Raw genomic sequence first — 15,365 nt, 5'->3', positions numbered from 1 at the left:
TGGCGCATATGCTCAATAAGTAAGCATTATTCTGAGGGTACTATGAGCTTTAATTATAATCATATTGTGATGCAATAATCTTTTGTTTAGAAAATCCATCCAAATTTTTTAACTTTTTTTTTCATTCGGAATTTTCAAATTTAAAAGGTATCAAAATACAATAGATTTAAAAGTTTTCGACTTTTTTGTCGTGTTTTTTCAAGCATATTAAAAATCTTTTTTAATTGTAACAAAATTTCAAAATATATTTTTGTTTGCTAAAATAATGTTAGAAGTAGTTTATAATTCTCACTCATTTCTCTACTTAAAAAAGATGTGTTTACCCAAAACATTATTAATCAATAGAACAGTTCGATTCTGTAAAAATCACTTCGTATTTCACTCGTGAATTGTCAATCGACTTAGTTTCATACGATATTCATTTCGCACTCGTGTTCTCGTGAGTTTCGAGCTTCAGATTACACACAGAGCTCAGTGTGCCGCAACTTTATCGCATCCCGTCAATTAATTGATTCACCTTTGTAAAGGAGTCGGCATTTAGTAAGATTAGTCATTTAAGACGCGTACAGATCTGATGTCCACTTTATAAGCACTTCCCCTTGTGTGCACATTACGAATTAACAAGTGTAAAAAGATGCAGTTTCTTTGACCAAAATGTCTGCGTCATCGTATATCTTCACAGCCTGTAAATTTTCCTACTGAGGAGAAGGATACACATGTCGAGATGGCCCAGTGGTTAGAACGCGTGCATCTTAACCGATGATTGCGGGTTCAAACCCAGGCAAGCACCGCTGATTCATGTGCTTAATTTGTCTTTATAATTCATCTCGTGCTCAGCGGTGAAGGAAAACATCGTGAGGAAACCTGCATGTGACAAATTTCATAGAAATTCTGCCACATGTGTATTCCACAAACCCGCATTGGAACAGCGTGGTGGAATATTTTCCATACCTTCTCCTCAAAAAAGGAGAGGAGGCTTTTAGCCCAGCAGTGGGAATTTACAGGCTGTTGTTGTTGTTGTTGTTGTTGTATACACATGTGGTATAATTTCGTTGGAATTAGTCACATGCAGGTTTCCTCAAGGTTTTCCTTCACCGTCGAGCACGAGATGAATTACGGACAGATTAAGCACATGAAAAGTCAGTGGTGTTTGCCTGGTCTTGAGCCTGTAATCATCTCATTCATCTTAATCCTCGATATATCTCAAAAAATCTCTTAAGGTTACTAAAACCTAGCCTCTATTTAATTTCCCGAGTTAAAATAATATTTGGTAATTAACTTTCAAAAGCTAAGATAGAACAATGCTGAAACTGCGGCTCCTATCGTTCGATTTTATAAAACACAACCTTCCAAATCCCAATATACACTTAGTGTCCAGCCCTAAGTGTAAAAATTTACACTAAAAAAAACCAAATGGTTTTGGAAGATTCGTAAAATCCTTTACTAGGGGATGTCTAAATCCTATAAGGACTCCGAAAATTCAAGTTTGTAGATGTTAAAGCTTCTGATTATTAATAAATAAGTGCTATTTCGCGTTATATGAATATATTTATAAAAGTACTAGAGAAAAAAAAGCGTACAGAAGTAATAAAGATTAAAAAAAAAAAAACAATTTTAAAAACAAATTTACTAAAATTAAACACAAAAATTAGTTCTAACTTCGAATTAATCTTAACGTAAATAAATCACCAAATCATATTGATATAAACTATACTTAAGCTTACAAGTCCAATATAAAATACGACGAATATTTTTAACAAGTTACAATTCGCGCCAATATTGACAATTACTGTCCACACCAAAAAGGAAAAACAATGGCGGCTTAATACGGTTTCGCGCGCTTTTGTTTTTTTGGATCTAATAAATAAATGAACTATAATTGTTCATATATTAATTGTTCCCTTATCCGTTCCCTTCAATCCAATCAACATTCCGAACGGCGGCTTATTTAACGATTCAAAAGAGCTTGTAAGAGCCTACTTGAATGAAGTAGATTTATTTAATGTATCAGTTATCACTCAATCATTCATTCGCTCATATTCAATTTATCAATCTATGAAGGCTGCGTAATAAAAGGCTTTAGTTAACTTGTAGCCATAACTTATATATCAATGCTGTTTTTAAATGTGTTTATTTACGGTATAACTTTAAAACCTCTAAAATTATCAATATTATTCTACTATATTGCGCATGTATTATACATGACTTGAATCAGTCTATCCATTAAAAAAAAATCCGTTACGTAATTTTTAAGATCTAAGCATACATAGGAACAGACAGCAACTTTGTCTTATACTATGTAAAGATTCAGTGCTACTCAGACTTTCCTGAGAATGCTTCTACTGAGGCGCATGCGCACTCAATTGTTAGTTAGGATTCTCATATCTTACGTCACCTACGGTTTCAGATTACCCAGCACCACAACTAAAATTATATTGTGCATGTATTACATATATAAACCTTCCTCTTGAATCACTCTACCTATTAAAAAACAATCATCAAAATCCGTTGTGTAATTTTAAAGATCTAAGTATACACAGAGATGGACAGTATTGGTAAGTGATTTTGTGTGTATATTATCTACTAGCTATACCCGCCCGCTTCGCTAGGAATAAGTCGAAGAAAAATTTTTTTTTAATTTTTAATTTTGTAATTAATTACTGATTATCAACAATATACAAATAATAAAGAAATAAATAAAGAGAAAAAAACATGCGAGATCTAATCAAATTCTTGAAAAAAAATTATTTAATACTCGTCATCTATTTGATCTTCTCCAATGATGTTCTCGATAGACTGCAGATCGGTCAAAACACCCATAAACTTATACGATGTTATATATAACATCGCAATCGTATAAATTTCATCGTACCTATAGGTACGATGAAATTTTTAATTAAATATCTATAGTCTGTAAAAGTTTGCATCAATCCAACACGTTCTCTTTTATCCGGTTCTATCGAATATCGATGTTATTACATTTACAACCTTGTCAATACTTGCGACCGTACGTCAAAGCATCCTGAGCATATTCGTGCATATGTCTTGGACTTTCACTCTACGAAGATCTTTGTCCAATATCAGCAGCTACTTTATCATTCGACATGTATCTCGTAAATAAATGTACTCTTTGGCTCAGAGATTTGATTGGTTGTATCGAATGTAGTGTAGTCGTTCGTTCTCGACCATAGCATACATGTCAACAATGAATTGTTAAAACAGTTGACGACACTTCAGAATATGGTTAGATTGATTATCTCTAATCATTATACGATACGCAAAAAAATCCATACAACTAACTCTTCGATGTCACAGAGCCTGTCGTGAGAATATTTTGATACAGTCCGAGATGATATCCATCTTCTGCTCGCATAAACATAATTGGATAATCGTAATAATTGTCATACGATTGATGTATTTCAGCGACACCTTGATTGTTTTTGTGTCGCTTAGTGATAACAATTCCTCGTTTTGTAATTTCTGTACCGACAACTACAGCTGTGACTTAAGGAGCTATGGCAGCATTAAAACGCCTTTCATGCTCTCCATTCAATGGCGTTCTATCTGCATTGATAATGACTTTGAATCATTTGTTGTTTCACTTTCTAGAGCAGTTTTAAAATCTTTAACTAAACATGTATTTTTATAAAGCGTAATCCTAAATTTAGCGATGATTTCTCGATTAGTTGTGGTAATGAACATGCATCGAAGATCAATCTTTTTCTACGTTGTCAATGGAATAAATGTCCAGAAACAGGAGATTTTATTTAGATACTGGAAGAAGTGAACAAATTCAGCGACTAGCTGAATATAAATTAATGTCTCTTCGAAATAGGCGGGATATTCTCGATCAATGTTTTTTGCATAAAATTATACACAACAAGGTTAAGTGCTGCGACCATTTACATCGAATATCTCTTACTGTTCCTCGCAAACATCCCCGAAGTTACATAACAAAAATATTCCATACTCCTATCACGAAAACTCGTCTTGGAAAACTGGCTCCGATAGTGCGCATATGTGCTCGACATAATGAATTGACAAAAGTTATACATGGCATTGACATCTTTCATGATAGCTTCATTATTTTTTAAAAAAAAGCTCATGGATTACTTTTTGTTAGCTAAATAGTGCGTTACATTCCTGTTTTTTTTCTTTTTTTTTCTGTTATATTATTTAGTTATAGTTATTATGTTTATAAACGACGATAGCATAGGTCATTTTTTTTTTAAATTGTATAATATGTTTTATTTTCAACTTTAAACAAATATGTTGACACGATACACTATGAATGTTATGTACACTTGTAATCGATGTACATATCAGAAGTTGTTTTTCTTTTTTTGGATGTTGTGTACGCCATCAATTAATATGTATATTGTTAGTGTACTTATTAAATAAATAAAATAAAATAAATAATAGACGCGAAACTATTTTACTGTACAATATTTGTTGCTCCAAATGATGTAATTTCTAATATTCTGAAGGAAATATTCAGACTCCTCAGTAGTTGCCGTAACGTAAATAAGAAGAGGTTCTGGTGGTTCAAACAGTTGTGGTAAATACATTTTGCCAGTGGAGTAGCACATACCAGCAGTTTATTTTAAACATCATAGCGTGACAATATGGGCATACTATATTCATTTAACCAATGATCACATAGGGATTTATTGAGATTGGTTCTAGTTCTTGACTTGAGTCTATTTTAATTGTTGATCATCCAGTCGTTGGGCTCGCTCGTCACTTTTTTCACTATCTCTTGACGAAGATGCTTGTTCAAAGATCTGGAACTTGATCATTAGGTTGACTAACTATTTTGGCAACTCTCAAAGTAGAAATTCGGATTCTATTTGTTTCTAAACATATTTCTTGTTGGCGTGTTGTTTCCGTAGCTCTTTTGGATGACGCTGCGCATATATTATTGATGTTCTTCAATGACATGATGGTTTCTATTTATATAAATTATTTGATTCAATGATGATCCATAATTTGCATTTTTATATATATATTTTACACTTATCGGTTGATCGGCATAGAAATGCATCGTGATACTCGTATGGGCCATCTATTGGTTATTTTTAATGATACGGATAAAATAATCACTTTCTCCGTGAAAAAATACTTGTACGTACTCATTTTCATGACAATCGGTTGAACGGTGTAGATATATTTATATCAAAGCGCTACCTGGTGACGGGTTACATCAATGGGGATAGCATAATCTCTTTATTCATTTAATCTTAATGATCGATCAAACAGTTTCTGAGTTTATCGGTGACACATACAAGCAATCCACTTTTGTATATAGATAGCCTATCATTTGCGCAAGCACATATTCTTCCTGTATACCAATTTTTATAAAGATCGGTGCATCTGTTCTGGAGTTATAGCAGAACATACAGACAGACAAAAATGTCAAAAATGGTAAAAATTATGTCAGTCAATCATAAAAAGAATACTTATGACCAATTTCGACAAAAATAAGTGTACAAACCAAAGATTTAAATCGTTAGATGCGCCCCAGCCATAGTATAACCGCTATAAAATGTGTCAATCCTCAAATGAGTGAGCTTACTCATTCGCTACCAGTGTTCATTTATACGCAGTGACAGTCAGACGTCATCCATTGTAATTAATGCGCTAATTATAATCCAAAAAAAATCGCAAAATGCCGTCATGTGCCTTTCGAAAGTGCAATCACAACTCAAGAAATACTAATAAAGCCCAGGGTGAAACATTTCATTCGTAACTATTTATATTTATTTTAATATTGAATTTATTTTATTCCGATGTCCGAAAAGACCACGAAATGAAAGAAATTGTGCGACAGAGAAAGTAGTATGGCATAATTTATGTAATTAACAGAGATGAAACTATTGTCTCAGTACCATTCTATTGACTATTATAACTAGATACACGGAAGTACTACGGAAGTGGTTTGGAAAGGGATCATCTATAAATGGACATTAACAGCGAAAATACTGTGGTAGCGTCGGCATATTATGTTTTTTAAATATTATATTTAAAAAAATGTTTTAAATTGCATTGTAATATTAGTCCGTCAAAGTATATTTTTGCTCTTAGAAATCTAGTAGCTTAGTAAATGATGGGTGTTTTATTAAAAATGGTTCAGTGGTTCAGTCAAGAGTAACTTATTTGGTGCTGGAATAAAATTTAAATAATTGAAAATACCTTTCTTAAATTACGTTTTTATTATTTAGATTTCCGCAAGACAAACGTTGGAAAGAATAGTGGATAAAAGTAATACAGCGAGACCAGGGAGATGAGGCGTGGTTACCTACGAAATTTAGTCGAGTTTGTCCTGCCTAGATCAAACAACAACTTTGATCCATAAAATACAATTAATTAAGTTAGTAATTAAATGCTACGCTGATGTATGCCTTCATCATATTCATAAACATGTTCAGAGAAAATTTCGTGGAGAATAAATATTATGAAATAACCAGTATGTAATAACAAAAAAAATATAATACTATTTTTTATAATACAATAATATTTTTTTTGTTAAAATTAAAATTTATTATTAATAACGTGTATTATTTTTTGCAATTATTACAAATAATTAAAACAACCTAATTTCTTACATTTTACAATTTGATGAATTTGTTGACCGTACTTCGCATGCATCTGTGTGAGCGCGTAAGCGACTTGTCAACACACGCATTTTAAAAAATATTCCACAGTTTTTGAAGGTGAGGGCGCATCTAACGATTTAAATCTTTGGTACAAACAGACTCTATAGATTTATATAGTAGCATAGATCTAGTATTCACGTGCGATAGCTTTATTATTAGCGTATTTCAGGTAAAACTTTAGTGTTTCTATACCGATTTCTATGCTTCTTTGTTATGGAATAGTTAATACTGTTAACTTTTTTAATTTGGGATGATTGAGAGTGTTATAAACGCAGGAATAGACAAATATAATCAGAAAGCTTCGAACTACTAAGCTATTGGGAGTGACACTTGTTATTGTGAGTCAACCATAAAAGATAGACAAAGGCTGTCATGGGATATTTTTTATATGATTTTAAGGAGAACATTTCCGTAAGTACACAAATTCTATGTAGCTTTAACGATTAAGGTTGTACACGCGACGGAAGCTTATAATATGGAGTAACTTCTCCAGTTTTCCCGACATTTCCCTTCACTGTTCTGCTCCTACTAACTGTAGTGTGATGAAAAATATACTATAACCAGCTCAGGAGTATGGAAAATAATTGTACGAAGTTTCGTTAAAATCCGTCAAGTAGTTTTTGTTTCTATAACGGTTATACGGACAGACAGACAGACAGACAAAAATTTTACTGATTGCACTTTCGCCATCAGTATCGACCCCTTTTCAACCTCTGATAGTTATTTTGGAAAAATATTCCATGTACAGAATTGACCTCCCTACAGATTTATTATAAGTATAGGTTAGTGGCCTGTCCCAGCTTCGCTCGGGAAGACATAAGATCCTATTATTTTTTTTTATATTATTCCGAACTTCATAGCTATAAATACACAAGCCAAAGCCTTCTTATCATAAGGAATAAAAGAGCTGAAGTAAAAGATACTAAACATTTAAAAATAGAATATTAAATTGTACTGGATTGATTCGGTGTTTGAACACATGACCCCGATATATGCAGCCTCGAACTATACAGACAAAAAAGCGGTCATATTACGCAACGAACTATAAACTTTTATAAAGTAATTACACGTTAACCTTAATTATTTAATTAATAACTGTATAAAAATTTGTACGGTACAATTAAAACATATTTCTTTTCAAAAGCATGAATACGCCTTTATTAGTAAAAGATAAAGCACCATGTGTTATGATATATATAGATAATAAAACTCACATTTGTTAAGTAGAATTTAAAAATGGAATGTGTTCTATAGTCTATATGGATTTTCTTATATCCCGCAACTAATGTGTAAATTGATAGAATGCATTGGTTGTTCCAAATTTGAATAGTGTTCAAAACACTTTTTTAATTTTTAGTATTTCTTGATGTTTTTTTTTTAGATAACTAAAAGAGCCCAGATTGGTCAGTGTAGATTATAAAAACCTCATACCTTAACATAGCTCCAATTACTGTTAAATTTAATTCCTCCTCTGCCTCCCATTGTGCGTTCATGGATATCTGGCAACATTTAAACATCCAGTAGTGCTTACCTCGATTTGAACCTATAACTTCTAATTGGGGTCTAATTGGGACTTCGAATTGACGGATAACTTTTTAATTAATATGTAATATCAAGACATAGGTGCACGTATAACATACTTACATAGAAACAAGGGAGAGGAACTTTTTATGAGATCTGATAAAAATATATATAGAGTCGCTGAAATTGCTTGTCGGGATTTGACTTGTGATTTGGATTTTATTCAACCACGTTGCCGCAATGCGAATTGCATCCATATCCATTGAGAAAAAACATCCTCATCATTTTTTCTTCACAGTCGAGCAGAGATGAATAGGCTATTTGACAATGCAATAATAAATTGTGAATTATTGTAATCAGTGTATATTATGAGTTTAAAAACGGTTATTTACTAACGAAAGTTGAAAATAATACTTGATTTATTCAAAAATCCCTACATAAAATTGCATTTTTTCACACGTTTGTCACGTGACACGCTCTGATTGGCCGCGCTTATGATGAAGTCACTTTGTTGTAAACTTTGCTTTTCTACCACATGTACCACGGAATAAAATACAAGAAAGTGACGTCACCGACCCTATTGCAGCGCCATATTGTCCGAGTAGCGTTTTTGCGCTCTATTTAAATATGGACTTTTTAATATGATATTTTTCGGCAAATATGTACTAGAAATAAAAAACACAACTTTTACTGAGTTCCTAAACTTCTACAAAATAATATGAAATGGATTTTAAAAACCAGTCAAATAGCCTATTATAAAATAAATTAAAAATAAAAATGTAGTTTAATTCGAATTTGAACCCGGAAACACTAGTTAAGATTCACTTATATCTACTACTTATAGCTACTAGACCATCTCGACTAGAGTAGATAATAAAAAACTCTATCCCGGTTAAGACGACAATACAGTTTGATTAAATCATTCGTCATTGGGATAAATATAGAGTTACGATTACAAACAAGTATGTAAACCGTTAATTCCATCTATTTGATATGTCATTGTCTGATATTTCTATAAATAAACTAAAAACTCTTTCATGTTATTTCGTCTAACGAGATGATATTTATTATCTGTGCCTCAAGCACTTTAACAATATTGTATTGTAGTCAAGCTTGATTAGCTCCAATTAAAAAATTGGTGTGTAATTGGAATTTGGAACTGTATCTTTGATGTGTGTACTTGCCATGAAACTTAAACGAATCTTACAATAATATAACATATGATGTAATTTTATCACCTAAAGGGTTACATGCACTTAATGTTAATTGTTAATATACGATATTCCGTTATGTTGCACTTTGTTTCGACAAATCAAATAGATGTACTTTATTTACGTATGGTTTTACAATAATTATTTATCTTTATATTATAAGAATATAACTTGCAAATGACCTTCATTAAAAGAATAACCCATCATTATATTACTTCCAATGTCAACAGGGTTTATTTTTTTTGAAGATTTGAATTTTAGAAGTTCGGAATTGTTCAACGTGGAAATGCTGCTAGCATTCTACTTCTATTCCGCGCGGTCTTGATTTGTGCATAAGTATTTTTTAGCTTTTATTTGCTTTTATTCTTTTGCATGTATCACCATCGTCTTCATCTACACTTTCCATTAGGTGTAACGGAAGTTAAACGCATATTTAAATATATTATATGTACAAAATGTAAAAATAAGTCTATCATTCTCTTCTAACCTTCCACTTTTCTTCTTTTTGTGTCGTCTTTTAAAAAAATACTTTATTTTGTATATGAAATAAATTGCATTATTTTATTACGTATACAATATTCATGCTAAAATTTTTTATACTATAAATTAAATATAATGTTGAATAAAATAAGTATTTAACTGAATTTTTGATACTATTCATTCTTAATAATAACAAATCTAGATAAATAAAAATTATAACATTAGGTAGATAAATATTATTTAAATAATCCAACTTTTATTATAAGTTGAATCATACTCAACGACAGAAGACCAGCTATTGTATCCAACGGTTGAAGTCATTGCTCAATTTATCTTTCAAGTGACAGACTGTATTGAATTAACGGTATATTAAATAAAGTGATCCATTCTTGTGTGGGAATAGCATTATAATGACCACTTTAAACCAACGATCTGTACTATTATATGAATTGCTTAAAATATCAAAAAATCATAATTTAAGCTTAATTGAAAAGTTAACAAACTAAAATGTAAAAATTTTACTGAATACAACTGGTAAAAATCTTAGCATTTACTTCTTCTACGAATGGGCTGCAATTTCATATGCCATTATACTAGCAGTATAATTGAGTGTTAAAAATATCCTGCATTTAAGCAACAAATTCTAATCAACGAACTTTGAATGTTCGATTTTAATAACGTTGGAGTTATTTTCTTTGTTAGCTATAAGCTAATTTTATTTATTTGAGTTGTGCAAACAAAATCACTTTAAAGTTATCATTAGAAATAGTAAAAAAGACAAGTTTTGTGTACTATTTTTTATAATTGAATTTTTATTAAAGGTTTTGTTAAGGGCAACTTTAAGTATGCAATATTAATATTGTTAATAAAATGGCAACATCGTCACAAAATGTCCGACGGCAATTGCCAAAGCGACGTTAATGAACCGCCTTGCGCAAAGAAAATTAAAAAAGACGAGAAAAATGATAACGGCGTAGCAGAACCGGTGTTAGACTTAAAAGACTTTATACCAAGCAAAATATTAAACAATAATACGAATAGGAAAACTGTTTGTGTTCAGGGAAATTTCAAAGACAAGAGTGGTGTAGCGTTGGTGATTTTAGAGAAAAATGCTTTCAAAGAAGACGAATTAGATAGCGAGGGTTACTTCTCTGCTGAGAGCGACTTGAAAACGTTCTTTCAGAACGATATTTACGGAAATTTCGAGTGTTTTCCGAAATCATCTATTAACGGTAAGTGAACGACTTCATAATTCCTTTACATTTTTCTCTTAGCAATAAACTTTCGATTCTCAAGGCTTTGCATTCGTTTGTGTCGAGTCAGACGCATCTTGTAAAAGTTAAAGTTATTTCCGTCTTCAATTGGTGAGTAAAGGATTAATTTTAGTGTATATTGTATATTTTGCTGTCATAATTTTATCGTGGTTATATCAAGTCATGCTTTTTCTTACACGATTCTATTACTTTAAATTATTTTTGTACCTGAACGACGCATATGTTATTAATGGATAAACAGTTTTTAGACAGAGTAAGCATGATACATAGATTATATTTAATTACAAGAATTTTCTTTTTTTTCTCGTATTTTATTACGTACGTAAAACTGTCCTCAAAATATAAGCATAAAAGACATACTTTTAACTTACTTTTCGTTCTTAAGTATTCATATTTAATAGGATTTTTTAAACACTAACAATGAAATAAAGGAATTTATTCTTATATATTCTATCTACTTTCCTTCCATATGTTAGGTGCAAAAGATAATTATTGTTACATTTTTCTTTACTTTCACAATATATGACTCATTTTCGTGTTGCAATATATATGTTTAAATGTAATTTTATGATATCATTAACAATTTAATATACAATGTCTTGATTTCTTTGTCAGGTAATTAAACATATGACAATTATTTATATATACTATCCTACTTATAGCATAATGTTAAAATATGTCATTTTTAATATGAAATAATTAACTTGTTAGAAGTTAATTCTGTATAAAATCATACTTACATTTCTTGGAGATAAATAAGCTAAGTAAATACTTTAAAAATATGCCTTATGGTTTGTGTAATAGAGTTCAAATTGATTTAAACTTTAATAATTTTTTTGATGACTATTCAATTCAAGTTAAGATAAACTATAATAAAATAAAACATTTATTGTTATATAATTACATACTAACTGTTATAAAGTTCATATTGTTTTTGTGTTCAATTGTAATTATATATAAAGGCAAACTTCTTTGTTCTTAGACTTACAAAACACTTTACAATATATTTGTGACATATTAAAAGTATTTTTCATTTGTTTTCAGTCTGTATCATAAATTTTCATACAAATAAGTGTTCAGATACTATTAAAAAGTTTATTTTCAAGAAAACCATCACAGTCAGTCAGGCTCTTTGTGCCTTTAAAATTTCTGCTATTTAATTGTATTTGTTTTTTTTTTTATACACGACAGAATCACAATTATACTCATTAGTAGTTATGATGGCTAATTTTCATTTTTATTTGTTTTATAGGTGTTAAAACAACTATAATCTACCCAGCTACCGAGAAGCACATCGCCAAATTCAGTCAACAAGAAGTACATATAATACAAGAAACATCTGACTGTTATAATAAGCTAACTTTGCCACACATTGAAAAGGAACAATTTAATTTACAGGTAAGCTTAGCAAAGTAATAGTTAGCTAGTTGTTGCTCGATTTGTTCACTTGGATTAGTTCAGCTGTTAGATTTTAAAGTAGAAGAATAATAAATCATAGTCAAATATGCTTCTCAACAAATTTCATCAAATGTTCATTGGTAACATAAAATAAAAGAAAAACTTGTCAGGAGTACAGTAATAGCCTGTAAATTTCCCACTGATAGGCTACAGCCTCCTCTTCCTTTGAGGAGAGGTTAGGAGCATATTCCATTACGCTGCTTTAATGCAGGTTGGTGGACATGTGGTACAATTTTATTGAACGTCAGAGTATAATGCTGAAATATTTTTTCAGACTTCTCAGAACACTTTAAAATGAGAAGGTCCATTGTTACATGAACATTCTGTTATATATTTATGATGATTAGGATTCTCTTATGTCATGTGTGCATACCAGAAAGAAAATGAACATAATTATATAACATCTTTACATGACGTCATGTCTAAATTGAATATGCCTTAATCTCATTAAAACATGTGTAAGAGCAAACTTAAATAGATAAGAATTTCTCTTTACATTTAATGACACTTGTTATTGTCGTTTATTTAAATTTTGCTCTAAATTCAATGAAATCTATTAATAGTGATTTTTAATTAACAGTTTTGAATGGAATTGCATTAATAGATTTTATAATAAGTTGCAAAATAGTTCTTTATTGTTATGAATTGATTTTTGCATTGATACAATTTATAAATTGGAAATATTTTCATTTTTAGTGGGTATACAACATACTTGAAGGCAGGAGCGAACAAGAGAGAGTGGTTTATGATAATAAGTGTGAAAAGGAAGGCTTTGTGCTGGTCCCGGACCTCAAGTGGGATGGTTTAACGAAGGAGACTTTGTATTTATTAGCGATTGTCAGACAGAGAGGTATCAAGTCACTGAGAGACTTGGATGGCAGTCATCTGCCTTTGCTGAAGAGAGTCCGTGACGAAGGAAAGGTTAGATCATTTGAATTTATTTAATTTAATTTTAATTCTTTTCAATATTATATGTCTCAGTCAATAATTATGTACTTGTTCTTAGTTAGTGACGCATCTCTGTGTGTATTATATTTAACCTGTTATACTGACAAAACATTTGTATTTATTTACAGAAAGCAATCTTCGAGAAATATAAGGTCCCGGGCAGTCAGTTAAGAATCTACTTCCATTACCAGCCGTCATTCTATCATCTGCACATTCACTTTACATACTTGAGGCACGAGGCCCCCGGTATTTATGCAGAGAAATCACATCTGCTTGATACCGTCATCAACAATATTGAAATGATGACCGATTATTATAAAAAAGCTACCTTACCCTTCACCATCCGTGAGATGGACACATTGTTTAATGTATATGAAACAAATGGTTACGTACAGAAGATTAAACCGGATATTAAACTAATTGATAAATAAATTTAGTTGAAATTAAGATTACTCGGTCCAAATCAATATATTTGGAACAAAAATGTTGGTGAAAAATATTTTTATGGAACTCCGTTCCCGTTTACGCAGTTGCAATGTTTATATTACGACTAATATTGACTTCAAGAAGGACTGCAATTTGAAAATAAGTATACAATCTAATTGTATTGTACTCAATTATTATGATAATGAAAACGATGACACGATTACAAGAAGAGACAGTCTGTCATCCATTGAAAGTCTCTCTGATTATTCTGAAGATGAATCCGATATTACCTGCATAATCCCTATACAGGAATTCTGTTTTATAATACCCAACTCGATGTCATGCCTTAAAATCGAAAAGAATACCATATCATTTAGAATTTTAACAGAACCAAAGAAAGGTGGAAATTTTTATACGGAAATTATTTCTGCTGAGACAGAAAATAAGGAAATAAAAGTTGAAAAATTAAATACCAATTTGAAATTAGATAATGAAGTGAAGTTTGCATGTGCAAATTGTTCCAATATTATATCAAATAATTTTGTAAAGTTTAATAGAATTTTAGAATTGCCGTCTACCAATTTGGATATGTCGGAGTGGTTCTGCCATGGCAATGGTCATGGTCACAGTCATGGTCATGGGCATGACCACAGTCACACGTCACAGTCACAAACAGATGTGCTAAAGCCGAACAAATTAGATCTTCTTTACCGACTAACATTCTTCGTTGTGAATAACAATATTCTATCAGAAGGATCGAACAAGTTCAATTCAAAGAGGACTGTGTTTCATTGCAACAGATGCTTGGCTTGGTTGGGTCTCAAAAGTAAGGATACAGTGAAATTATATAACGCAGATGTTAAAATACACAACAACAATACAGAGAAGCATGTTTTTTCTCATAAGAACTCCCTAAACAATATAAGTACAGATGATTTTATATACACAATTGAAAGTATGACCCGTGAGTTCAATCTCGGCTTGCAATATACGATGATGTGTAAAATAGTTCTAGAATGTACGATATCAGACACAAAAAAACAATATTTATTAATATGGGTGATGGATAGAGAATTACAAGTTTTAAGGAATATAGAGAACAATAAACAAAGCGATACAATATTGTTACAATCCAGTTTGTTGACTAAAATCTTGTATAAAATTGAATCTGAGCTCAATAATGAGGTTGAGTCTTGGCTTTCCGATCCAACTGTTGTGTCAACAGATATATCCAAGAGTATGTTCTCCCACGGGGTCAGTCATTTGGAACACATGTCGTTGAATGTACCAGAATGCTTCCGTTACACAAATGGTTATTGCGTCAGTTATTTAAAAGCTTAAACACCAAATAAAGCTATTGATTACATTCTTGTCTTTTTATTATATCTTTG

At 31.1% G+C, this 15,365-nt stretch overlaps 2 protein-coding genes across 2 annotated transcripts; both read left to right on the top strand.

The window, feature by feature from the left end:
- The first annotated feature begins 10,749 nt into the window (after positions 1-10,749).
- Positions 10,750-13,979, top strand: LOC124540723 (m7GpppX diphosphatase). The gene is made up of 4 exons (XM_047118406.1): positions 10,750-11,100; positions 12,395-12,540; positions 13,297-13,521; positions 13,677-13,979. Exons 1-4 carry the CDS (start codon positions 10,758-10,760, stop codon positions 13,977-13,979), a joined length of 1,017 nt encoding a protein of 338 aa, XP_046974362.1. The 5' UTR covers positions 10,750-10,757.
- A 52-nt stretch (positions 13,980-14,031) lies between these two features.
- LOC124540722 lies at positions 14,032-15,340 on the top strand. The gene has a single exon (XM_047118405.1). The coding sequence runs from the start codon at positions 14,032-14,034 to the stop codon at positions 15,313-15,315; it is 1,284 nt and encodes a 427-aa protein (XP_046974361.1). The 3' UTR covers positions 15,316-15,340.
- The last annotated feature ends 25 nt before the right edge of the window (positions 15,341-15,365 follow it).

This window comes from Vanessa cardui, chromosome 26, assembly GCF_905220365.1.
Source record: "Vanessa cardui chromosome 26, ilVanCard2.1, whole genome shotgun sequence".
NCBI lineage: Eukaryota > Metazoa > Arthropoda > Insecta > Lepidoptera > Nymphalidae > Vanessa > Vanessa cardui.
This window is presented reverse-complemented; position numbering and strand designations above follow the sequence as displayed.

Excerpts from the sequence above, each read along its gene's own strand:
- LOC124540722 (XM_047118405.1), top strand. The coding sequence starts at position 14,032 with ATGTTGGTGAAAAATATTTTTATGGAACTCCGTTCCCGTTTACGCAGT.
- LOC124540723 (XM_047118406.1), top strand. The coding sequence starts at position 10,758 with ATGTCCGACGGCAATTGCCAAAGCGACGTTAATGAACCGCCTTGCGCA. Across the intron at positions 12,541-13,296 it reads AGGAACAATTTAATTTACAG|TGGGTATACAACATACTTGA; the intron begins GTAAGCTTAGCA and ends TTTCATTTTTAG. Across the intron at positions 13,522-13,676 it reads GAGTCCGTGACGAAGGAAAG|AAAGCAATCTTCGAGAAATA; the intron begins GTTAGATCATTT and ends ATTTATTTACAG.